Raw genomic sequence first — 26,121 nt, 5'->3', positions numbered from 1 at the left:
TTTGTTTCAATGGCAGGGTGTACGTATTTTAAATAAATATTATTTTAATAAGAATTAATTTCCATCTCTCCACCCAAATACTTTACCGCCATCATAGAAATACAAATTTTGATCTGTAAAGTGTGTATCTGGGAGTAACACCAGCTTCTTTCTCTCTCTCTCAAGTTCCAGATGCTGCTAGGTGTTCAATGGTAGCACTTGTCTGTACCACAGCAGCAAGGCTTCACCTCAAGTTACTCCCAAGAGCGAGGAATACTCTGCGCTCCCTTCTGCGGTTTTTTCTCCATCGGTACGGTTCCACTACAACCGGGAAACTGGCGTCTCACGGCTTTGCTTCCATGGCAGCAATGTCATCCTTTCCCCCGCAGAGGTATCACTACTTCTTAGTGCTGGATTTTGAGGCCACATGTGACAAGCCGCAAATCCATCCACAGGTAATTGTTTGGCTTTAGTTTGTCTAGTTTTCTACAGGAGACCTTCTGTTTGGCATTGAGGGCTTTGCAATCTGTGTCTTCCAACATGTTGCATCTGAAGAGTAGTTGTTTCCTAAGCATTTTTCTTTCCCTTTTTTGAGATATCTATATCTCACTAGCAGATAATGTAGAATCTGGATTAGAATATTCAGATCTTAGGCTTCCTCGTAAGCTCACACTTTGGCAATCCACTCTTACACCCTCAGTTCCTCATCTTTAAAATGAGAAACTACTTACTACACAGGGTCATTATGAAGACAGAAACATATTCTGCATTTAAAAGCGTTAGAGAAATTCATAATAATTTGTCATATGTTTTCCCTTTGTTCACTCCTGTAAGTTGCTGTTCCACCTCTTTGTTTTTCTCTTGGCATGAGGAGCTTCATGATGCATTTTTTATCGAGCCTTTCCTCCTAAGAAAGCATGGACTCTGGAGGAAAGTTCATCTTTTCTAAGTTGTGGTAATGCATTTATTGTCCTTTACACTGCCTGTGTTCTTTTCAGTGGGAATAGCCAACTCCCCTAATTTGCAAGATAGCGAAACGGCTTTGAGTGTGAATGTATGCTGGATTTGACAGAGGAGCTGGAATTACAGCACCTCAAATTGTTGACTTTCCCTGTTTGCATTTTTCTCACTCAGTGGTAATTTTGAAGTCCAATGTTCTTTACCACTTTAAAAGGTACTTTCCAGCTGTTCCGGGCCTCTGGATCAATCTTGATTGCACAACTTGCTTCCGCAATTTTGCTTAGAATTTACCATCCTCATGGAAAATACATCTGGAAACACTGCGTAGGTTCCCATATTGCCAGTTGGGTCTGTGTTTCTATGCAACACATACTTAATATTCTGCAATAAAAAAATTAAAATTATTATTCAGAAAGTCAAATTTATTTGTTTGCTCGGGTTACTTGATTAAGAGTGCAATCTGATGTGGGGAGGAATGGGGAGTGAAGCGGTGGATGGTCCACCACCACATGCCAAGCCCTTGCTGGCGTGGACAGTCCAGGATGAGAGGTGTGGGGGGCATAGTTACCTCTCCCCGCATTCATGGTTGTCTATTTTGGCCAGCGCCCCCCTCCCCAGAAGATCTATTTTGAGGCTTGTTTGGATGGGAGGACTATTCCTAGGGAATGCCCATTCAGTGGGAAGGGGCCTGGGATCCAGTGATTACAAGGCTGCCTCAATTGCACTCCTGCCCCAGAACACCCTGTTTGGGGCCCCAATGCTGACTACTGTCAGTGGGAACACTGCCAACAATAGATAAGTGCTTTTTCACTGGCATAGTAATGGCCTCTGCAGCAGATGTAGCCCCAGCCGCTGGAGCTCTTTTCAGTCAGCAGAGGACACACCACATCCCCACAGTCCTAACTCCCAGGTAGCAAGTTGATCTGGTGTTAGGATTGCTCAGTAAGTCTAATTAAAAATGGTGGCATTTACAGTTTGGGAAGTTATTCTGGCAGAGCAGTGGAAGGGAAAGAAACACCTGGGATATTCTGGCAGTATGAGTGCAGGTAGACCTAGGGAGATGCGTTAGTTCTTTCCTTCATGATCACCAGAAGCCCAAACAATATGTATCCCTTCTGGTTTCCCCTTCTAAATGCGAATAATCCAGCATTATTCACAGCTAAGCAGGGCAAGAAAATTAATTTTAAAAATGAAAGTGGAGATTCTCAGGATATTGCATATGACTGTTATGTATTATGCAGCTGAGATTTCTATACTGTTATGGCTATGGAGATCTCTAGTCTCCCTGCTTAATATTTTGAATTGGAAAGGGTTGCTAAATCAAAATGAGCCTCCTCGTCAGCATGGTAACGAACACTCAGGATTGTGGGTTTCAGTAGAGCCATGTCATCTGGCTGTTTTTAATTCAGGTTTGCAGTTAGAATTGTGAGCCGATATAGTTAGTATATTATTTCATTGGGCTGACAAAGTGTGTTTCTTCCAATATGCATTAAGCATTCAAGTATTTTAAAGCTATATTAAGCACTTTCCTCCTGATTTTGTTTTATTTGTTTGTTTCTAATGGGACCATAATGCTTGAAGGTGGTTGTGGTGGATCAAGGGCCCAACCCTTTTGTATTGTCCTCATACCTAAAGTTATAGAATACTAATTTGGTTGGGTCTTGCTTAGCTTAAATGGGTGTGGGGGGGGGAATTGGAGGGTGGGGGGATGTAGATTTCATTAAGGTCCCCTCCTTCTCATTCCCCAATAATTGGTGCCCTGGAGAATACTGGAGTGATATTCACTGTAAATCACGCTACCATCTTCAACTTCCTTTCTAGGCCCTTTTCTTACTTTGTTTCAAAGAGTGTTTTTAATCTGTGCCTCAGTTCTTAGAGGAGATGCAGCTCAATATTGGCCATCTTGTAGATGTGCCTTCTTTTATGTTACTTTGCTGTGTGGAGAGGAACTACAGTAACCCCGAAACTTACACGGGCATTACATTCTGGGGGTTGTGCCTGAAGCCAAAATTGTGTATAGTTGAAACCCACTGGGTTCAGTGGTGGGTGGGATTGCCAAAGTCTTTTTTCCTGGAATCTTAGCCCTTTTCTGCCCTGTATTATTTTTTTTGCCACGCACGTAAAGCTGAATGTTCACAAGTTAAATGCACATAAGTCACAGGCTTACAGTAACCTGAAATAAACTGGCTAAAAACAATCTTCCAAAACTCCTGTGTGTCTGTGGGAAGGCGCGGTTGATTTTTTGAGAGTAATTCTGCAGGAAAACCTTAACTTTTCTCTGGGTGTTTCCTGTGCACCCAGCCTTGGGTGCAAAGTCCTGTCAAAGCTGTAAATTTGCTCTAGCATGTCCCTTTGGACTTGTGTTCATTTTGATGCAAAACCATGATGCATGTGGAGCTATTTTACAGCTGGTAGTAAAAATGGAGCATGAGTGGAATACTATTACTACAACTTTAAGGAGCTATGCCCCCCAAGTCCTTGCTGTGGAATATGTAACAATATGTGCCGTTGGAGCTTGGCTATATATTTTGTGGGGAAGATAGTGCATTAAGGTTGGACGTTATTCAATTGGATCTTTTCATCAACTGTGCCCAGGGCTCACCTGCACCATGCATTCCTTTGCCCAGGGCTGTCTTGCTATGCTTTTTGTTGGAACCTGTAGAGACACTAAAGAGACTTTACTCAAAAATATCTTACTAAAAATGAGAACTTGCTCTGTGTGTCAAAGTTATATATCTTTACTTGTGTGCATTTAATGTGAATATAGAGAGGTGCTTTTGGAGAACAAGCTGATGTGTAGATTAGCTAACCTATGCTTGCAGAATCCTTTGCTGAAAATTATTTAAAGAGCTTCATTTTAGAGCCCTGGACTTCAGGACAGATTGAAGAACAGCAACACCTGAACTAACCAGCCATTGCCCTTGTGAACTTCAGCATAAGAGGTTTAGCTTCAGGGTATAACTCCAGGTTTATTCTGAGAAAGCCATCGTCTTAAAAAATGGAATGCAACTTACTCCTGATGGCTTACACAATGAGGACCAGGAGTTGTGTTTGGGACCAGTCTGTAGGATCAGGGCGATAAGTCAGAAATAAAATAGAGGGCCAGGCACGGCAAAGCTGGGATATGGAGCAAGTAGCCTAGAACCAGGGCTGTCCTGCCCATGAGGTGAAGTGAGGAGGTGCCCACATGGGCAGCGTACCTGCCTTGCGACCTCCACCACCAGCAGAGAAGCAGCAGCTGCACTGGTTTTGATTCATTCAAATAAGATAAAAACAATCATTGGGTAATTTCTGTATTATAATGACATCTATAATTAAGACAACCAAAATAAAGATGCCAAAAAAACTGAAATTAAGTTGGTCCACAAAACTGCTGCTAGTAAATGCACTTTAGGAGCCTATAGCAGCCTGGATTAAGTTCAGTTCAGAGCGGGCAGGGACTTCCTACCAGGCTTACAGCTGACTCCCTTTCTTCTCCTCTAGAGGAGGCTGGCAGCAGCAAAAGGGAAGGGCTGGGGAGAGCAATGCTGGTTAGTCCTCTTTGCTCAATTCCCAGGTATTCCAGTTGCTAGTGCTGGACTACTTCTCTTCCATAGCTCAGTGGTAGAGCGCTTGCTTTGCATGCAGAAGGTCTTGAGTTTAATCCCTGGTATCTTCAGGTATGGCTAGGTGGACTGATGGTCTAACTTGGTATAAGGCAGCTTCTTATGGCACACAAGGCCCAGTGGCGGAGCTTCATGCTTCGGCAACAGGGGGCGGAGAGCAGGCGAGGGCGGGGCTGGCGGGTGTCCTGGGGGCATGCGGGGGCGTGACGCCCAGCGCGGGTGGGGGGACAGCCATGATCACATCCCACCGGGATTGCGCTGCCGGGGGCAGTGCGCTCCCCCCCCTTCCTCCGCCAGTGACAAGGCCCCACCTTGCCAGATCCCTGCGGGGGAGCTTTGAGAACAGCGTTCACAGCTCCAAGTTTGTAAGAATCCTTTGACATGGGCTACTAGTGCTTACAAATTTAGTTAATAGCTTAAAATCTGCAGTAAAAGAAAATGCTCAGCTCCAGTAGCAGAAAAAGGCAGTGTCCAATGTATCTCATCTAGTGAGGGTGTATTTAATTTTTTTTGCTTGTAGCAGTGCTAGTTGGTTTAATGTTTAATTAATGTAACGTTGCTACTAGTGCAATTGTTCTATGTAACAATCTTCAAGCAATTTAGTTTTTAAAAAGGCAGCAAAGTGCCCCAAGAATTCCAGAGCCATGTGCTCTGGAGGTACTCAGATTTATTTCTTTATTATGGCTCTCACTAATGGTCACCAAAAATGACATTTCCTGTTACATCAGTAGCTTTGTGTAGTTGCATTGTAGTGTATACAGTCTGATGGGTGGCATTCTTGATCATAAGTCTAAGAGTGTGTGTCCCTAGATTCTTTGCCTTGTCTAAGTCTATGCCTCAGGCACATGCACTACATTCTTTGGAGTTCAGAAACCTCATACAACCATTTCGTATATGTGGTAACTACTTGAAGTTCCTGCCCGCTAGTTCTTTTCCTGTGACAAGACAATGGTGTACAGACAGTGCCATATATGGAAAACCAGGTACCAATGTAGCATTTGTTTATTGACATGTGACTTTTGCTCTGGTGGTATTTGTATGGAGCGGCTAGCCAGGGACAGTGAGCTGGCATGTAAAGGAATTTCAAGCAGCTAATACACATCCAGTGGTTATATGAATTGACTCGGAGACATGCTTTGGTTCATACTGTTTTCCTGACATTCAAGGTCATTAATATTATTTTCTACATTACTCTGGTTCCTCCATTTCGCTTGCACATTCCATTTTATGACTCTGGCAAATTCCCACATAAGAATAGCCTTGCTAGGATAAAGGTAGCAGTTTACTGAGCCTGGTATCCTATCTTAAACAATATTCTCCACCATCTGCCTTAAAGCAGGGATGACTAACTTTTTTGGTCTGAGGGCCACTTTCACCCTTGACCAACACTCGATGAGGGTTGCGTGTCAGTGGTGGGTGTTGTGGCCACACCACACTCTTTCATACACAATCTTGCTTGTACATACAGGCACACAGCCTCTTCTCAGTAGATCTGTGCAGATTAGTTGAGGAGGGGGTTATTAACGAGTGCTATGTCTACTTCCCCCCCTTTTTTACTAGAGCTGACAAAATCTTCTGGTCTTCTGGGGCCAGAAGAAATTCCTTGGGGACCTGTTATCAATTTCCTGAACTGGGGGTTAGCCATTCCTGCTTTAGAGGAAAGAAATATGTAATAGTACAAGAAGTGCCTGTGTCTCCCCCTCCTCATCTTCTTCTACTTTTGTGATCTGTGAGTGCTCCAGTTGGAGAACAGCCTTCACCAAAGGTGTCCTGGCTGCCTGTGTATGGGTATCCCATCTACTTCAGGGGTAAGCCTGAAGGCTGGATTTCCTCATGGTCAGCTTTTCTGGAGTCAGCATGCCAGTATTGCAAAAGTGGGTGTGGATGTGGCTCTTACGTTAGTGCACCAGGGTACATTTTAGTCACACACAAATCAGAGGTTTATGCAGGCAAGCAAGAGGCATTATCACAGTTGAAGGATACATTCCAGCCAGGCAGAAGTATTTGTGGAGGGAGCATGGCCTGGGGAAGAGCCCTGAGAACTGGATAGAGAGGCCTGTAGGACTGCATTCAGCCCATGGGCCTGAGGGTCCCAAGCTCTGCGGCATTCTGTCCATATTAAACTTGTTTCTTAATACCTGTTGAAGAGTCATTCTTGATTCCTGCCTTCTTTCTAAACATTTTTTAAAATTCAGATTTTGTCTCTTTGTTTCCAGTCTTGGTTGAACTATACAGATTGGATTCTTCACTTAAGGCAACCTGTGTAGTCTTATAGGCCTTTGCATAAATTTTCTTTTTAACACTTCATCCCTGTTTCATTTATGAAAAATTGTATTAATTTTAAACTTGTGAACTTCAGCTCACACTAAGTAGTATGGTTTGTGATTCAACAGTGACCTCAGTGGATGGTTACTATACTGCATTTTGAGGTTCCTAAATTTTTGAATGATAATGATTTTGTGTTTAAAAGGGGGTGGTAGGAGTAATAAATTATTACTTGCCCTTCTCCAGCAGGTCCCAGGGCAGGTTTCAACAGTTTGAACTCCAGACTTAAAAACAGTTAAAACAAACTACTGTACAATTATAAGGAATAGGATGAGTTCTAAAAGCACACACCTCAAGTTTCAAAGGCCAGTGATTTACTGCAGAGTGAATGTAGCTAGATATTATGAAGAGTGTAAAGGCAACCAAATCAGAGATATATTGTAGAATTGGACTTAAGAGGAGGAGATGCTTGGGACACAGTACTTTAAGTTAGTATGTTAAATTTAGGATTTATTAATGGTGTGAAATGGCAAAGGTTATGAATTGAAAAAGTTACAGGGGAAAGCATAGAATTCAGAACTCTGGCAGCAGAAATTAGCATATAATTGTCTTTTTCTGGTTCATTATCTCATGCCACTTTACTGTGTTGTTAAACCTTATTCATGGAACTTTTAAGCATTTATGTAATTGGCCTTTTCTTGCTTCTCCTGCGCATATACATTTGACAATTCAGTTAAATTTAAAATTCTATGTTCTGTGTGCATGTTGTTACATATATAGTATGCATATTTATTTTTTCCAGGTAGCTGCAGCAAATGTAATTTGGAATTGACTACTCTCTAGAAAGGCTTTTTGGTATACCTGATTAACATACCGGTTTAAGTATTTCAAGACAGATGTGTTGAGCTGGAATGGCAATATATGTAAATGTGTGTTGGAATAGTTAATGACCCTTCATTAAACTAATACAGTAGTGGCTTTTCCTTCTTGTAATGAGTCTGTGTGGTCAGTTCTGTAGAATTTTTGAGGGTGTATTTGTGTGTCTCTCTGTGGGGTGGGGGTAGACGGCTGTTTAGCCATGTTGTCCATTACCCCTGGAGGCCAGTGTAGGACTGCTCAACTCAGCCAGCTCTCATTAAAATAATAATTAAAAATTCACTAGGCCAGTACTGTCCACATGCTGTCCCTTCTTCTAATTGCCTTTGAAAAAAAGATGGGGGATGGTACCCCTGCCTTCTACGATCTCCGATTCTTCTATCACATCTCTTACTCCCCCTCCCCAACTTGGAGGCATCAACTCTCATCTGTCAAAGTGTAAATCAGCAATTAAAACACAAACAGCAAAATGCCAAAGATGACCTGGAGCACAAAGCGACTGACAAACAAGTCCGGACAAATCGGCGGATAATTTATAAGCATTGCCCTAAAATCTAATTATTTGGCAATTCGAATTTGCAGCCGGCCAGGGCTATGCAATAAATTTAACCCGCCATAAATTATTTAGGAGCAGCCTGTGGTGTAAATCAAAAACACAAGTGTTTGTTTAAGAAACAAGCTCCTTGTACATAAAATGACTTTTTCTTGTCTTTTTCAAAGAATAGGAGAAAAACTGTTGAATGAAATGAGCTGCTGCCGCTGAAACTCTGACTTCCTTCCTCTCTTGGAGGTGCAAATAGGATGTCTTTTAAGTAAGGAATGCTGCCCTTTCTCTTATCAGAAACATCTCTTACTATCAGCGGCACTGGGCTTTTTTATTGCAGGAAGAACAGTCAGCTCTGATTTTCCCGTGGCATCTTTCATTTTTTTATATTTATTTATAAAAATGGCAAGGGCGGTTGCGGGGGGCAGAAATACATTATTCTCAATTGTGGTTTTTTGAACTGAATAGGGTAATCTTATCCACTGCCAATAAATTTATACTGATCTTTGAGTGCTTCTTGTCCACTGCTCAGATAAACATTTGAGAGTCTGAATGTTTTTGTGGGTATTTTATTTCTGTAATCTAATAAGGTCCTCCAATATTGTGGACAAAGTGTTCCGCTGTGGATATCGGTGTAATTCTTTTCGTTGTGTTCCCAAGTCAAGATTTCTTCAGAAGTTGTTTAGGTAGTTAAGCTTGTAGCTTTTCCTTTCAGCAAGAAAGCTCACAGTTTCTAGAGCCTTAGGTCCCGTCCCCCCCTTTTCCTTGTCTTAGCGACATCATGCTAAGGAGGTTGTGCTTTTTTTTCTTTAGGAGGGTGGAGTGAAATATAGGGTGGGTTTATAGTGCTGAAATCACAGGCCCTCATGAATTTTCCTAATCCCTTGGAAAGGGAAGTTCTTTTAAGTTTTCAACAGGCCAGTTGAGATTCAGCCTCCCATCTGTTTCTTGACGACTTTTTGTGGGGTAGGCAAATTACATAAGGGGGCTGCCTGTGTGTGCATGTGCGTGTGTGTTTTCCTCTGAGGGTGGTGGGTCAGAAACACTTCATGGGCTGCCAACTCCTTAGAACGCAAGTACTGCAGACTTTTGTGTACAAAATGATTTAAAGCAGGCATGTTTGGTAAGAGTATTTATAACTTTTTTCTCTACACACTCTGTGTGTGTGTGTGTGTGTGTGTGTGTGTGTGTGTGTTGAGCTGATTTTTAGTGTTTCTCTTATAGGTTAGAATTGCTATGAGAAACTGTGTTCCCACCATATAAATGCAAATATGTTTGTGCATGAGTTGGGGCTATGTGCAGACGTTTTCAAATCAAGTAATTGTAGACAGATTTCATAATAATGGATAGAGAGAATTAAAAAGATTATTATTTCATCACCAGCAATTTGAATCCTTGCCTTCCTTTTTAGTTAGATTGTGACAGTGTGCTTTGCAGACAGAAACAGGTTTCACTCTGTTTATAGTTTAAGGGAATGGCATAATAATTCCTTGAGTAATAGTTGTAGTATCTCATGTTGTAGTGAACTTGTGCTGGCATTGTGGCAAAATCCTAAAGCAAAAATAGACAGTGCACAATTTGGGCATACAACAGTTATTGCTTGGCTGGAAAGTGCAGTGGGATGACTAGGCTCAGTGTTTGAGGTGCTGGTGTCATGGGGTTCTTTAAGCAAATGAGTGTCATGTCCTGGATTGCTAATCTGTCAGCAGTGGGCAAAATCTGGGGCTTAATGCAGCGCAAAAGACTTTGCAGGGGGTGGGGATTTCCTTTGTTAGGTCAGAGTTTGGAAGAGAGGTGGTGTGGCCAGAACACGGATAATATTCTGCTGATGGAACGTGCCTGACTTAAGTGACATGATTCACTTAAAAAAAACAAAACAGGAATGCTAAGAAAGAGAGTGTTTAAATTGGTGGAAAGCCAAAGGTGGATTGAACTTCCAAAATATGCTTTTTTTTGTACTTGCACTACCAATTTGGTTCAGTCAGAAACGTTCTTAACTGTCCCTGTACCTCATGTGGTGGTACTGTTGCAGCACCAACTCCCTTTGCTCAAGCTAGGTCAACCACGTGAACCTCCAGCCTCTCTCTGTTCTTCTTTCCCCATCAATTCTTTGTGAATTGGGTTGACAGTGTGAATGTATTCTAGTACTTGAAAGCTGGATAAGTTGCCAGTCTGTGTCTATGTGCTCTGAAACACAGCCTGTTGTTTGTGTGTGTGTAAGTGCTTACCATTTCATAATAGCTCCTAATGAAATTCTAGATCTGTAATAACATTTTGGCTATCTAAAACAAACCATATGCTTGTAAAAAAAGTGGAAACAGATCGGCTTTAAGCCATAAATTCTGGGTAATGGAGCGCTTTTTCTCCCTCTTTATGTTTGATAGATATTTTTGTTTCTGCAGGAATGTCAGCTCCTAATTTCATGATGTATCATGGGTTTAGGAAAATGGAAATTAATAAAGGCGTAAGATGAATGGCAGCTTTAAAGGTCCCAACACTTGTCTTTATTAGCAGGATGGACAGCAGGCTCCCCAAATTCTGCTGTGCTTCAAATGGAAGTTTTAAATGGAAAGTAGCGCAGGGTGTCACAGGTTACATTTCATTGTGGGGCTGGTTAACGTTGTTAGTGAGCAGTGGTGCTGATTTCATAGGGCTGGTATCTGTTGTTGTAGATACCGGTGGAACAAACACTGTCAGACACTGGAAGAAAAAGTCATTGCGCTCTCTCTCTCTCTCCCTCCCTCGCTCTCTCTCTCTCTGCCCCCCCCCCAATCTTTGGGATAACAGCCTTTTGGGAAGGCCCTTTCTGCTCCTTTCAAGAAAGCCAAGAAAAGGAGGTGGGAAAGTAAAGCTGTTGTATTTTTCCCCGAGGGCATCTGATTTTTTCCCTGTCAGTCTTTTGTAGTCTGATAGTTTTCATAGGCCGGCAATAATTTGGGCTATCATAAAAATTTTCAGACTTACTTGTTCATTTTATTTCCTCCAGCTGTTTTAAACTAGCCCTCCTGAAGTTGTGCTGCTTGCCTGGGTCTGTCTCCCTTAATGCCTAAGATCATCTGTTGTCCCATGAGTTGACCTGCTAGGAGTAGTAGAAGAGAGAGATTTAGGCAGGCTTGATGCTGTTAAAAGCCCTATCACTGACAGACCATGTCCACTTCTTGCTGTGTGTTGCATGAGGCTCGTGGGTGAGCAGGGGGCATATAGCGTGGTGGGGAAAGGGAAACTTGAAGGTGGGGGTGTATACCCATATGTTGTTTCTCTACCTGAGGAGTGTTCCTTGAGGTGAATTGCACAGGATGAGGGGAGAGCAGGACGTTTCTGGAGAAGAACATCTGCCACCGACCCCTTTCCCAGTCTTCCTTCTGCACTCCTGTGAGCTAAGCCAGGGTTTTACTTAGCATGCTCTCCAAACAGAGACTTGTGGCTTGTCTCTCCAAGCCCCACAACAAACCCTGGTTACAGCTTGTGGTTGTATTGAAATAGGAGCAGTGACATGTTGTTGTTTAATACAATATATGCTATGTTAAATTATGACAACCGAGCTCATGCAAATTTGCTATCAACTGCAGACCCCGCTCATGTGCATGTTGAATCAAAAGTAAATTGAGCAAAGTTACTAATGGGTATTATCAGCACATCAGTTTTTCAGGCATACTCTGCTCTAGTTGTGGGCATATGAATGCAGCATGTGAGCCTATAGAAAGACTAGAAAGCTTACATTCTGCAGAAGTTAAGGTGCAAGCCCTTAATTTTCAATCTCTATATTTTTTGGTGCCTGAACGCCTTTCTTAAACTAAAAATCTTTTGATTTCTAAAATGCCCCCCACCGCTTTTTAAAGGAAATGCTGTGAAGTGCACCTTCTGTAACAGTTATCACCCTTCCTATAATTGCTGATCACTGAACAGGAATTTAGTGTGTGTTTATAGCAAGCGGTAAAATTGTACCTATTGAATTTTGTCCTGGTCATGTACTACTGTTGTCTTAAAAGATACATTATCTATTGGCCAGAAACAAACAAAAAAGTTGGAAGTGGCAAAAATCACTCCAGCCAAAATTTGTAAGCTGCTGTAACTAAGGCATTTTAATCTGAATTATTTGAAATTTGTACAGGTGGTCTGCCCTCATCATGGAGATTCCCTATACTAAAATTCATTTCATCTGACAAATAGTATCTATTTTCCCTAGCAGTATACTTTTCTTTGCTTTATAATAGCAGAATGCTGAAAAGCAGTTACATCTTAACTTTGCTCTTGAGTGTTTAATATCTTTCTGATTTTTTTCATACTTTTAAATTGTAAATAGAAAAATTCTCCTCACTCTTCCTATCTCTCTACAGTTCTCCTGCCTCTGATATAGAGGGTGGTGTTGTGATACCTACCTCTCCTAAATATAGTTTGCAGGATTAGAGCTCTGTATATCCTATGTTTTAATAAATTCTATATTGGTGCCCACTGAATAAAAGCTTAAGATGAGTATTTACAGAATTTAATCATAGGTTCCTTTTTTCTTTATCTTCCTTTTTTATTTCCAAAGGAGGGATACACAGTCAAAATCTTAAAGTTGTTTGTTGTATACATGTTGCTTTCTCAGCATACTGATGTCATTGCCTGACATTTATGACCTCACAAGTCAGGATGGGCAGTGATGGTATGGTCATGGCCCAAAAGCTTTGTTCAGTGCCCGCACAGCAGCAGTTGGCTTCTTAAGATGCAAATGTTGCCTGGCAGAGGAGCTTTTCTTTTTCTCTTTCATCGTCTTTTCCCTCTTCCAGATGTTTTCAGGCAGTTTTTTTGTTGTTGTTTTTAAACTAATTCTATTCATGTTTTAAAAATTTATGAAAGCACTAATAAAAATGTCAAAGTGGTAAAAATGTTAGCTTTTGCTGTGCTTTCGATTAAATTTTGCAAACTGTTTTTGAATATTAAAAAGCAATTTTTTTTATTCTCTCTTTTCTCCACAAGTGATTTGAGAGGCTCGATGCTTGGCTATCACTCAGTGGGCTCATTTGCACTCCAGAGCCCCAGCATCATGCTTCTCTATTAAATAACGCAGACAAATTATCCTTTAAAGACACCAAGCAAATTGTCACTCCTCTTACATTAAACTCGGGAGGGGGTGGAGTGTGGAGGAAAGAGACAAAGGAGTTTATCGTTTTTATTCCTTGGGTGTTTTTTTTAAATTCCATGTGTATATTTTAATAATTGCTAAATCTATCATAACTGCATTTGCTTAAACTTTTTATTAACAAGCCCATGTAAATTTTTGATTTTTCAAATAGTCGAACATGCTGTTGTTTCTCTTTCCTTCTTATCAGTATAAATTTACCACAGAACATAATAATGTCTACAGTGTACAGGGTTATGTACATGAGTGTTTGTGTATATATGGATATGGTGTGTGGGTGGAAGATAGTCTAACATTTGTCTTGAGTTTCTGTGGAAGAGTTTCTCAAAAGCGGAAACCCAACAGGCTGTGCCTACAGTTCTAGATATTTGCACCTGGGACAAATGGGATGATATTGTGGTATGTGAGCTGAAGTTTATTTGTATATTTACATGCAATGTACATTTTTCTCCCTTTCCTCTATTTCATGTGTGTATTCTTAGGTTTAAAGCCCCCTTGGGTAGGAACTTGTGAAGCCTGCTCTTTGCAAAGTATCATGTAACAGATGGCCACATATAATAAGTAATGATAATATTTAATGCTAACAATTTTAATAAGATCTACAGAAATGTAGTAAACAGGCAATAGCAGGCAATAGCATTTTTTACTTCCAGAGCATCCCACGGAGCCAGTCCAGGAGAATATCATGGTTGATGGTATAAAAATAACAGAGATCAAGCTGATGAAGCAATGCCACACTCCCTTTAGCCTTCTCCCAGTAAAGGCCATCCATTAGGGTGATCAAGGCTGATTCGTTCCCAAAAGCAGGTCTGAAACCAGACTGAAATGGGTCTAGATAATCAAGTTTCATCTAAGCATGCCTACAGCTGCACACCAACTTCCCAAGAAAGGTGTATTAGAAACCAGTTGATAGCCAGACTAGTGGGCACAGGGCGAACAATTTTAGGCATAGACACACTACTGCCTCTTTCACAGCAGCAGACACCACCCTGCCATTTAATGCGCATTCACCATGCTTGGATCCACCTAGCCATGCCCTTCTGGCTAAGTTTTATTATCACTGAGGAACTGAGCTCAAGTAAGCAGTTTTGACGCATAGCTGCAAGCAACTTGTCAACGTCCTCAGGCTGCATCAACTGAAGCTGATCCCACAAAGCCCAGCCAGTTGTGACATTAGACACCTCATATGGTTCTCCACCAACTAGGGCATTAAGATCACTGCAAAGCAGAGTGACAAATGACTAGTAGAGGATGAAGTGGCAGCAGCAAAATAGGCCTTCTTTGCTGCCTATCCTGCCCACATGGTAGGCACAATTACGTGCCGTAATCAGTGGGTGGTTGGCTTCAGTGCAAGATTTTTGAGAGTGTTGTGGCTGCAAAAAATAAGTCCTGGAGAAGGGATGCAATAATAAATTGAACTAAATTTGCCCATCTGTGTAGAATGGTGAGGTCCTTTGAGAAAAATCCCTTTGTCTTGGATCCATCCAACAGAGCCATAACAGCAGGGAATTCTGCTCATGTTGCTGCAGTCTTCTGTGTTGCATTCAGTGACCCTCCTGAGTGGTTTTTTGAGGGGCGCAGGGGGCTCAGCAGGATGGAGGGGGCAGGAAATCCCCATTTCATTTCATTCTGCTTGTAGTTCTTCGGTTTCGATTTCAAGCCATTGTTCCCATCCTGACTACTGCTCTTTGTCAGATATTACATGTACTTTCCTTTCAGTTGTAGCTTGCCTTTTAACTTCCCTGAATCTTTTTTAAAAGTAACATTTAATGTATTAATTTTCTTATTGTAGGAGATCATTGAGTTCCCCATCCTGAAGCTAAATGGTCGGACAATGGAGATTGAATCCACCTTCCATATGTATGTGCAGCCAGTGGTCCATCCACAGCTCACACCTTTCTGCACAGAGGTAAAACACTTCATTTTCCTAGAGTTGAATATTTCTTGTTGCTGCAGTTTCCCTGCAGTTGCTGAAATCTTAGCTTATTGTTTGTTTTTATTAGTGCACTAGAATGCATTACTTAGTTGCTGAGATACTTGTATCATTGAAGTAGTTTAGGGAGTTTGATTTTTACAAAGCTAAGATTGATAGCTGTAACTCATTTTCTAGCTCTCCTCATCATGGAGAAATGGTGGAAAATGTTTAGGCAGTTTCTAGTACAAGCTTTGGAACTAGTGAGAATTTGCAGCAGGATCAGATTTGTACCTTAAACAGCCGTAGCCACTGACACTGGTTCAACATATTTCCCCCAGTTTCCTTATTGCCTTCCTGCCACTGTCCAGTTCCCATGCAAAAACTTCAGTTCAGCAGGAAGTAGTTTGTGCATTGATTAAATATGGCTGCCAAATTCAGGATGCATCTAGATGTACATAATTTTACCAGTGAGCCCACTCTGAAGTGCGTGTAAAATCATTTGCTCCAGACTAAACTCAGGGGAAACTGTTTTTCTGATGTTCAACAGAAGCTGGATTTGCATTGCATTGATTGGCTGGCCCTTGTGCCAATCATGAAGCCACTTTTCCCCTCTCCTTTCTTGGAGCATTTTTAAAGAGTAAAAATAATGTTTAAAAAATTAAACCCTGGATTATGGTTTGCTGCAAGTTAGGAAAGGGAGAGGGAATTGCTACACATGAAAAGAAGAGAGGGGAGAGTGTATGCCATCAACTCTCCAGGCTAATTCATATAATGCTAAAACTTTGCTGGTAAGTCTGGTGTATTGGCTTCCTCACCAAAATAACCTAGTTATTTCCTAGTTTTAAAATGGAGAAGAAAAGAAGTTGTGGTACAGTGAAATATTCAAGACAAACTACTGTACATGATGCTCATAATCTATTCAGTGCTGGGATCCTGATACCTAGATCAACTTCTGTATCAAAGACAGCAATTGGAAATGGCATGGGGGAAAGGGAAGGCTATTGCTCTAATGTAAGCAGAATTTCTGCTTGCAATTTTCCATACAAAATGTGGCATTTTGAGCAGATGCATGCATGGTATCATTTCAACAGGTGCATGTCATGTCTTTGCATGTTACTATGATGGGACAAGGTGAACGTGGCCCAACTTCTCCCTTTTGTATGACATTCAAGGGTATTTAAATCCTTTCCCATCTTCTGCCAGCGTTTTTTGCTGTCATGGTAGTGTCTAGTGTGGTGAATGATAGCATGGGTAGCAGGCTACACAGCTCCTGGGTCACCTAATGAGCCCCTTATTCTTCTGTTCCCCTGTGTATCCTCTCTCTCACCTCTTATTGTAAGCTTTTGTCTAAATAGCTGTGAACGGCAACCCTCCTCTATGCTTTCCCCAAAGCACTGATTTTGCTAAATGCTGGTAAAAGGCTTTGTCTCTGCACCTCTACTTATAGACAGTAAGCTTTATAGGTCTTTTTGTCTGCACAGAAAGGCCAGGTCTGATTATCTGATGGTACGCCAGAGACAAGTGCTTATGTAATCAGCAAGCTGTCTCAAGCTAGAAATACGATGGTGTACGAGATAAACACCAGAGGAAAATCCATGCTGTTGACATTGTCTTGAAGTGTCTGGTGTGCTGCCCTCTTCTGTCTTCGCCATTTCCATAAGGGAAAGCTGCAGGGCTTGCCAAGGCAAAGGGAAGCATATGTGGCAAATTGACTAATTGCACACCTTTATCCAAATTTCTGTGGAGTTATCTGAAAAATGTGACTTGTTGCCTGGAGCACCATGAGATCTATTTTACTGATGTGGAATTAAACAGAATTGTGAGTCTGGGCTAATGCTGGTTTTTTTCCTAGATAACCTAGCTCACAGGGCCAGAAATACTTTGTCAACAGAGGGAGCTAGAAGACATGGACCAACTTACATAGTTTCTTTTTTCCATACTACACTGTACTCTTCCACAATGGCCTGTGGTGTAAAGTGCTCAAATTCTGGCTACTATTAAAGCCAGGTGGTTAGGGAATTTTTTTTCTCTCATAACACAGAAAAGGAATGAAAGAGGCATAGAACGGTTAACATACACACTTATTTTCCTTTTCAAGAGTATGTGAAGCCTGTAGGCATCTGCTATTACCTAATTAAACTATGGATTAATATTAAAACAGTTTCAAGAATGCAGCCTCTCTGACCCCCTCTCTTCTTAAAATTCCACCTAATAATGACTTGATGAACTTCAGGAGTCCACCTAGAGGAACGTTGCATTCTGAAAATTAAAAATTCCCCCTAAAAGGTATATGTTACCATTCTAGGGATGTTACTGCAAGAAAATAATTTTCCATTATGAGCTGCTTATTCAGCTAGTCAGGTATTTGGTATTCATTAGATTCAATTACAGTTTAATTGGAGTTTAATCTTTATACACACACACACACACACACACACACACACACACATTCCAATGATAGCCAGCCAAAGAAACACAAGCATGGAATCTTGCTTGCTGGTGCTGCACCATGTTTTCTATCTAATATTATTTATTATTTGTATAGCACCACCAGTGGCACTTACAACATAAAGAAATGGCAAGACACACGCCCCTGAGGAGTCTACAGTCTAAATTTTGAATATTTGAGAACTGGCTTGTGGTTGTGGGAGAGGCAATAGAAGAGGGAAAGTCAAAATGAAGTTTCATGTACCTGGGCTTGGTTTCAGTTGGGAAACAGGACTGAAAGTGCTGGCTAGAGCTGATGGAGTCCAACAATATTGGGTGGACCACAGGTTCCCCATCCTAAAGACTGACCAGCTCACTTGCCTTATGTATCCCTACTATAGACTCAAACCACTTTACATTTAGTTGCATTAAACCAAAAAGAATGAATGGGGATAGAGAAGAATGTTGTGCACTGTAAGAGGGAAACAGAAGTTTTATAGCAAAAAAGAAATACAAATGCAAGTCTGGCCTTTACTTAATTCTTAGAATAGAGGTTCAGTGACAATCTGGCTTTTGTGGGGTGCAGGTTATTATCTGCCTTTCACAATAAAGCTGCTTGCTAAATAGATTTGGTTATAGAAAGAAATTTCCCCATTATAAATCTACTAAAAAGTGTCAAATTGTGTGTTTATTTAGTGTTATTTATTTAAATTATTTATATTTTCCCTTTTGAGATATAAATCCTACCAAGGCTGCTTACAAGTAACATTCAATTACATACTTTAAAAGTACAATAAACAATACTATTAAAAACCCATCAGGATCCTGTGGGAAGGAAATAGTCCAGCTGCAGCAGCCTTCCTTCTACTCCTGGAATCCTTCCCACAGGGCACATGGTGGTAGATCACCCTGGTGGGATGGGGGGAGGGAAGTTGTGAAGGGTTTGTGTATGGAGTTTTTATTATTAAGCATCTCCCAATGGTACATAAGGATTAGGTTTCCTGTATCAGAACAGAGGCCTGGGACTAGCTAACCTCTGTGTTTTTGTCATCAGTTTGGTGTATTTTGTTAAGCAAAATGATCACCCCACCCTTTCACTCTAGGCTATCACTGCTATAGAGTTATTGAGTTGTAGTCAATACTCCGCAAGTGAACAGCAGGACTTCCCCTTCCATGCCTCTCCTTGTGCACTCCCAAAATCAGCTTGCGAAGGCCCTCCAACCTTCTGGAGCAGATTTTGAGGTGGTGGGGGGCTGCAGGGGAGAGGAGGGGGAAGTTTCCTTGCATAAGTGGAAGTCTGCTGTGCAAATGGAACAGCAGCATTGAACACAACCTTATGTTTCTGTCTTAACTATGAAACTTATTTGCTTCAGGCTTAATGTAGACCCATGGGTGATCTTCTTGAAATAACAGTGTAAGTATAAGAAGAGTACTGAGAATGATGTCTTTGCGCTTTTTAAAAATGCAAAGTATTTTTCTCAAATTAAATTTGCGAATGTCTGTAAAATTGGAAAGATAGCTTTGTACTCCTGTCTGATAATGTTTTGATACTTATTCCTCCATTCCCAGGAAAGCAGCACCACTGATGCCCTGAGCATCTTGCTTTTCCGGAGAGGTTTATTTTATTTATCTATTTATGGCCCTTTTCTCTTGTGTTGATCACTAGTGTACGGGAGTGTCCGAAGACACCTTGGGCTGTAAAATGTAAATAAGGGATGCAGTAGGAATGGCACTGAAAAAACTTGCACACTAAAATGGCAGGCATTTTACTTATTCTATTAAACTAGAGCACCAACTGCAGGGCTCCCCTAAGGTAAATATTTGATACTCTGGAGAAGGTATTCATATAGCACTGTTGGTCCTGATATCATTGTATCATTACATGACAACCGTTCTTCTGTGACAAACAGCAAGGCTGTCGCCTCTTCTCTTCCATTCCCTAAAGCAGTAGTTTTCAACCAGTGTGCTGTGGTACCCTGAGGTGCCCTGAATGATAGTCAGGGGTGCCGTGGGCAACACTGGCTTCCGTCCTTCCTTCCTTCCTTCCTTCCTTCCTTCCTTCCTTCCATCCATCCATCCTTCCCTCCCTCCCTCCCTCCCTCCCTCCCTCCCTCCCTCCCTCTGATGCCCTCTTGCATCTCTGCCTTCCAAAGGCTTGCACAGCTGTTTCTTGCAGCAGCCCTGGCTACAAACTCTGCAGGCGAATGGTGCCTCTGGGGCTGGCGAGGGGGTACTTCCCAGGCCCATGTGGGGCAGTGTGAGAAGGCACCTCTCTTTGGGGCAGGGGGGGCAGCTGAGAGACCAGGCATGGCAGCTGTGCTGCCCATAGGACTCCCGGGGAGAGGGGAGAGGGGAGGAGGCTGAGGGAACACACCACAAGCGAGGGTGTTCGAAAAAGGGTGAGAGGCTGCCAGCTCTGCAGGCAAGGGGTGACATAACTTGGCTCATGAGCCCCATAGAGGTGCCGCAGAAAGAATGTACTTGGTCAAGGGAGCCATGGACTCAAAAAGCTTGAAAACCTCTGCCCTACCGTATGAGAAGTGAACTAGAGTGTAAGTAAGAGACACTGACTTGCTCAGAATCACAGTTTGAGGCTGAGAGAGTGCATGAACATGCATGTGGATCTGTTCCATAGTTTCGATGCCACAGCTGAAAAGGCTCTCTCTCATCCACCAACTGCAGTTGGTATATTGAGGAGGACACTGAACATACATCTTGAACAGATTCATAGAATCACTGAAGTGTGGCTCTGGAAAGGAAGCATGGATGTCATCTAGTCCAACACCTTGAATTGAAAGAGGAGGATCCTTCTGACTCATCCCCTGAATATGTCAGCTCTATTAGCTAAATTATTGTGCACAAGAAGAGAAGAGATGTGGGCAAGATTGATTGTGCCTGGGCAAGGAATAATTTTAGTTCTCTGAATTTTGATACATCAAACTGGTGAGCCGGAGCCCCAGCCTGCAAGAGGAAGATACAGGCCTCAAATAAATCTCAGCTGAGAGAAAATGCTGTTCTAACTAAAGACCGCTCCTGTTATAACTGGGATAACTGTTGTGTTTGGGTCTCCTTTAAAATCTCAAACTTAGCTGACTGTGAAGCTTAGAACAGTATTCTTCCTTGCTTCGGGCAGATCCCTCATCTGGATTTCTATGAGTGCCAGTTCTTTGGTATCATCTATGTGCAGCACAGCAGTATTTTGCAGTATCGGTGAGAAGAGCAGGGGGGAAAATCCATTCTTTTTAGTGTTATCACTGATTTCTTTGTTTTTGTTTTCTCCATTTCCTTTGTTTCAGCTGACTGGAATTATTCAAGCCATGGTGGATGGACAGCCCAGTCTCCAGCAAGTGCTTGAGGTAAGCCTAATAACCTTTAGTTCCTGACCTCTGACACCTCCTTTCCCTTCCCCCTTCCTCTTCCTGTGTATTGAACCACGTAATTTGACTATGATTACAGCTTCATTAGAATAACATTTGCTGTCACATCAGTGACATGCTGTTGAGAATATTGAACCATTGATCTGTCATTTCCAGCTGTTCTTGTCAAAGGTACTGACAGCATGTCCAGACTCCTGCCAGAAGTCATGAGGGGAGGTGTGTGTTGGGGGGACTCTCTTACAGGAGATGGTCTTCAGGGGTCAGCAATGTTGCATTAAGACAACTGCATGAAAGATGATAAATTAATGGACATATCTACTTAAATACTCGGTAATAAACAGAAAGAATAGTGCCCATGAAATCTTGTCTGTGAGGGTCCTGAATGCAGGAGATAATCTTAATAGTGCCATCTGCTTAATGTTGAATTCCTGCCGCATTTAAGGCTTAATTAGCTGAAAGTACTTTTACAATCAATAGCTTTTGTTGTTTGGCATCTATGGATGGAGTCCTCCAGGAGGGAGAGCCTATTCTGACTGCAGCTCGATGTGTTGCTCCCATCAGGATTTGTGCCTAATGGTTCTTAATCAAAACAATTGTAACCACAGCTAGTGTAAGGAAATCTGATTAGAGGTTAAAGTTGTGCTCTCTTGCTTCAGGGGTAGCTTGAAATTGCTTGAGTGAAGCGAAAGGGGACAGCTATGAATCCCTGGATGCTATTCAGTTGTGAGTCTTCCTCCTGACTGCATTAGAAGCAGCCTCAGCTGGCCCGGATGAGAAGACTTTTCTTCTGCTCTTTGCTCAAAAATCTCCCCTGACAGGTGGAATGAACCTTCATAGTTTACTACTCTTTGGGTCTCCTTTCTGTGGTTAGGGCCACCAGCGATACCCTGAAGGCCCATTCAATATAAGACAAGTGAAGAAATTTGCATAGGGTGCTCAGGATGAAACAATTATATTTTACAATTCCATCCAGAAGGGAGGAGCTACTGAGTAACGTTGGCACTTGAAGAATTGCAGCTCCAGCAAAGGGTTGATACACCCTGCTGAGAACATGAGAATCTATCCTATATTTAGTCAGACCGCTGGACAATCTAGATCACTATTGCCTAAAATGACTGGCAGTGGCTCTACAGGGTTTCAGACAGGAGTCTTTGCTACCTGTATCTGGAGGTGTCAAGAATGTGCCTGGGGTCTTCTTCTTTTTTTTGTATTCATTCATTTAATGAAATTTGTACACCACTCAAGCAAAATACCTCCAAGTTATTAACAAGAGACAAACATTAAAAACAAGATACATTACAAAATGTAAACTAAAATCAGTAATTTTAAAACAATTATGCGTACTAAAATCACTTGTTAAAATTGCATGTTAAAATTAAATTCGTGTGAGCATAATGGAACACAGGTTTTTTAAGCAGGCACAGAAAACAATATAGTGAAAGTACCTGTTATTTTAATGCCCTGCATGGTTCCTTGTGTTTTTCCAGTGCTCCTACTATATAGCCTGTTCCCATGTTGTTGGCTCCTTTTGATCCCTGTGCCCTATCTGCTGTCTTTATTTCATATTCTTGTACCACTTTTCTGCTTCTGGAAAGAGGAAAATGTGTCCTTACACCTGTCTATTACAGAGAATAAGTTGATATTTGTTAGATTAATAAAACAGTGGAATAATTATGTTTACAAGATTATTTATTTGCAAGGCTTTCTCACTCCCTACTGATTTGGATAAGAACCCTTATTTTTGTACTCTGCTATTCCACATTTGATTGCTTGATGGGTCTCCTTGGTTAAAAGTCCAGCTTGTTCAGATCCGAACATGATTCTGTAGGCAATTGCTTAGAGTATGTTGAAAAAGGACCTTTTGTAACTGTTGATTTAACAAGCTATCTGTATTATGGCGTGGGGAAGGCTATTCAAGACACACAGGAAATGGCCAAGTAATATTAAAATGTGACGGCCATTCTGTAAGCAGAAGTGTTGTGATTCCTGATAAGATCACCCCTTTTCTGGCCGCTTGATGTCTCCTATCAGAAATCTTCAAAGGTCCAAGCATACTTTCATAGAGATGAGGAGGGGAACAGAATGAGAAGGGAGGGGGGACAGCCGTGTCGGATAAGATCACAATTTTCTTCTCTTGTGATTGTGAGGCTTATCAGTATTTAACTGTTGTGTCTCTTTTCCATGTCTCAGAAAGCTCATCTGTTTCTTTCAGAGGGTCGATGAGTGGATGGCAAAGGAAGGCCTCTTGGATCCCAGCGTCAAGTCGATTTTTGTAACCTGTGGAGACTGGGACTTGAAAGTAATGTGAGTATGGGATGGAGGATTATGCATTCATGCTATGAGCACTCTTGCCACTTCTCAATATTTCCTCCTGCGCTAGGATTTTCATGTATCTTCCTTATTTTGGAGAAGGGAAGTGTGTGCTACCATTTCTCCTATATCTTAACTTTCTAGGTAGCACACCCTTTTGGAAGTAAAATGTCTTCAAATGGTATGGTACTGATACATGTCTAGTGATGGTCATATCATGCCTGTCACTCTCTCCCTCTGCCTCTGTGCCAGCACTTAGCCATCTCGGAGGGGACATTATGGAGCATGCCACATTTGGGAGTAAAGGTGGCACCCATCATTTCCTTGGTCAGATACACAAGATGCTGAGGTCTCCGCGTATCCCTAGAAGTTGCATGCTTTGATGCATTCCTGAATCTCAGCATTTTCCCCCTGTCTAAATAGTCCATATTGTAAACAAACGGAGTGCAGGATAATGGCAGGTGCATTTTTTCTTGAACCACATTACTGTCTGTTTGAAGATCCTTTCTTTCAGAAATGATGACTAACTTGAAGAGCAAGGAACATTGTATTTCTTGCTTGAGAAAAGATGAATGTATAGGGTTCATTTTTTACCCCCCCCCCCCCCGTCAGCAGGTTTAAAAGGGGATGGTGTTTCTCTACTTTCATATTGAAAGATATCAGCTTCTGTACATCAAAATTAAATTAAAACAATAGTTGTGATGTTGACATATATTTTAATCTGCATTGTTTGGGGCCTTATTAGCCAAGAGCTCTCTTTTCCTAGACACCTTCTATAGAAAATCAGCTACAGCACTTCACTTCAGTCAACAGCAATACAACTTAATACTGGAGGAACTGATACAGCTCCATGTCTTTGTAACTCCCCGACTTGGGCTGCCACAATTTTGTATTATTGAACTACATAAGGTGCCTGGCATTATACTGGTGTAAAGGGGTTAAGAACATAATTATTTCTTGTAGTTTCTTGTAGTTTGGAACAGCAATGGTTCCAAACTACAAGAAAGAAGATTCCACCTAAACATTAGGAAGAACTTCCTGACAGTAAGAGCTGTTCGACAGTGGAATTTGCTGCCAAGGAGTGTGGTGGAGTCTCCTTCTTTGGAGGTCTTTAAGCAGAGGCTTGACAACCATATGTCAGGAGTGCTCTGATGGTGTTTCCTGCTTGGCAGGGGGTTGGACTCGATGGCCCTTGTGGTCTCTTCCAACTCTATGATTCTATGATTCTATGATAAGAACCTTACAGGATCAGACCAAAAGCCAATCTAGCTGAGCTTCCTGTTTTCCACACTAGTCAAGCAGAAACACATGGACATAAAAGCAAGGGTCCTCCCCTGCTCCTGTTCCTCAGCAACTTGTGTTCAGTATTCTTCCTCTGATCCTGTAGGCAGTATATAGCCATCATGACTTAGAGTTCTTGCTAGCTTTATCCTCCATTAATTTGACTAACCTCCTTTTAAAGCCATCCGTGGCATACTCCATGTGGCATGTGAAAGTGTACTTCCTTTGTGGTCCTCTCATTCACACCCAGTGTGAAGAAGGATTTGAGACTTAGTGGCCAGCAGGAGACACCACAACCATTTTGAATCTGTTCAACTACAGTGCGTTATTATGTTCCTTAATTGAGTGCATGTACATAAAAGCCACTTATCCCTGTTTATCAGTAATATCTGGACAGACAGAAAGCACTTGGGCTCATGTGACCCAATCTTTGCCTCTCTAGCAGAGTGATGCCGGTTATATTACAAGAAAAAGGTTGTGCACTTGACATATACATTGCTAACCTGACATCCACAACTTGTTAGCTGTGCTGCTTGGCTTTCAATCACACATGAATTTCTACAAGTCATAAGAGGGCATGCTGCCGGAGAGAATCCATGCTTATTCCATTCAGCATTGAGAAGGATTCTTGAGCATTTACTTGCTTGGACTGATTACTAGTGCTAACTTGAAAAATTGGGGCTGAACTGACAGCAAAAGACCCAATGTGGAAAGAAAACGTGTTGCTCTTTTTTAGACAAAATAATTACTTTTTTGTATTTGTGTTAGCAGAACAGTCTGTACCTGAGCCTTCTTTGAAGCCCTGTCTAGAGCTACCGTAGATTGACCTTGTTGCAGAGATTTAGCAGGGCTTAATTTCCTTTAAAGCACCAGTATGAGAAAATTCAGAATTTCATTGGCCTAAATATACATTATTTATCCCTACAACTTTCTCTACATCTTTTTTTGGTGTTAGAGCATCTGGCCCTAAATCTGCAACACAGAGTTACCTTTGTGGGCAAGTCAAGCCTTCCCTGACCTGATGCCATCCAGATGTTTTGGATTGCAATTTCCACCAATCCCAGTCACCTGTGCTGGTTGGGGCTGAGTAGAGTTGTAGTCCAAAATGTCTGAAGGTCACTTGATTGGTGAAGGTGAGTTTCTCATATGTGATGGATCAGGTCATATCTATATAGCCTGTGTCTTTGGGATTAGGTGAGGAATTGTCATTGTATCAGTGCTGGATTCTGGTACTCCATAAGGACATTTTTGTGTTTAATGCTTATATTTTGCCTTTGTGTGCCTCCAGAATCATTTCCACCTTTCACCATTACTTCAGTTTTTATTGCAAAAATCTCAGATTGTTGTCGTGCATGCCTCCAAGCTGCCAGAATAAAATAAACATATGTACCTTAGCTTGTTTACCTGCATCATTTGGAGTTGTTTACCTGGAGCATTTGGAGTTACATATTCTGGTT

The 26,121-nt window shown here is 41.7% G+C and overlaps 1 protein-coding gene across 2 annotated transcripts in view; it reads left to right on the top strand.

The window, feature by feature from the left end:
• Positions 1-26,121, top strand: part of ERI3 (ERI1 exoribonuclease family member 3) — a 201,504-nt gene that overhangs the window by 24,158 nt on the left and 151,225 nt on the right. For both annotated transcript variants that reach the window (XM_081865602.1, XM_081865601.1), the window contains exons 2-5: positions 166-434; positions 15,147-15,263; positions 20,993-21,052; positions 23,286-23,377. In XM_081865602.1, coding sequence (XP_081721728.1) covers positions 189-434; positions 15,147-15,263; positions 20,993-21,052; positions 23,286-23,377 — 515 coding nt within the window. In that variant the 5' untranslated portion in view covers positions 166-188. The remainder of the gene's footprint in view (positions 1-165; positions 435-15,146; positions 15,264-20,992; positions 21,053-23,285; positions 23,378-26,121) is intronic.

This window comes from Podarcis erhardii, assembly GCF_964252035.2.
Source record: "Podarcis erhardii genome assembly, chromosome: 6".
Lineage (NCBI taxonomy): Eukaryota > Metazoa > Chordata > Lepidosauria > Squamata > Lacertidae > Podarcis > Podarcis erhardii.
This window is presented reverse-complemented; position numbering and strand designations above follow the sequence as displayed.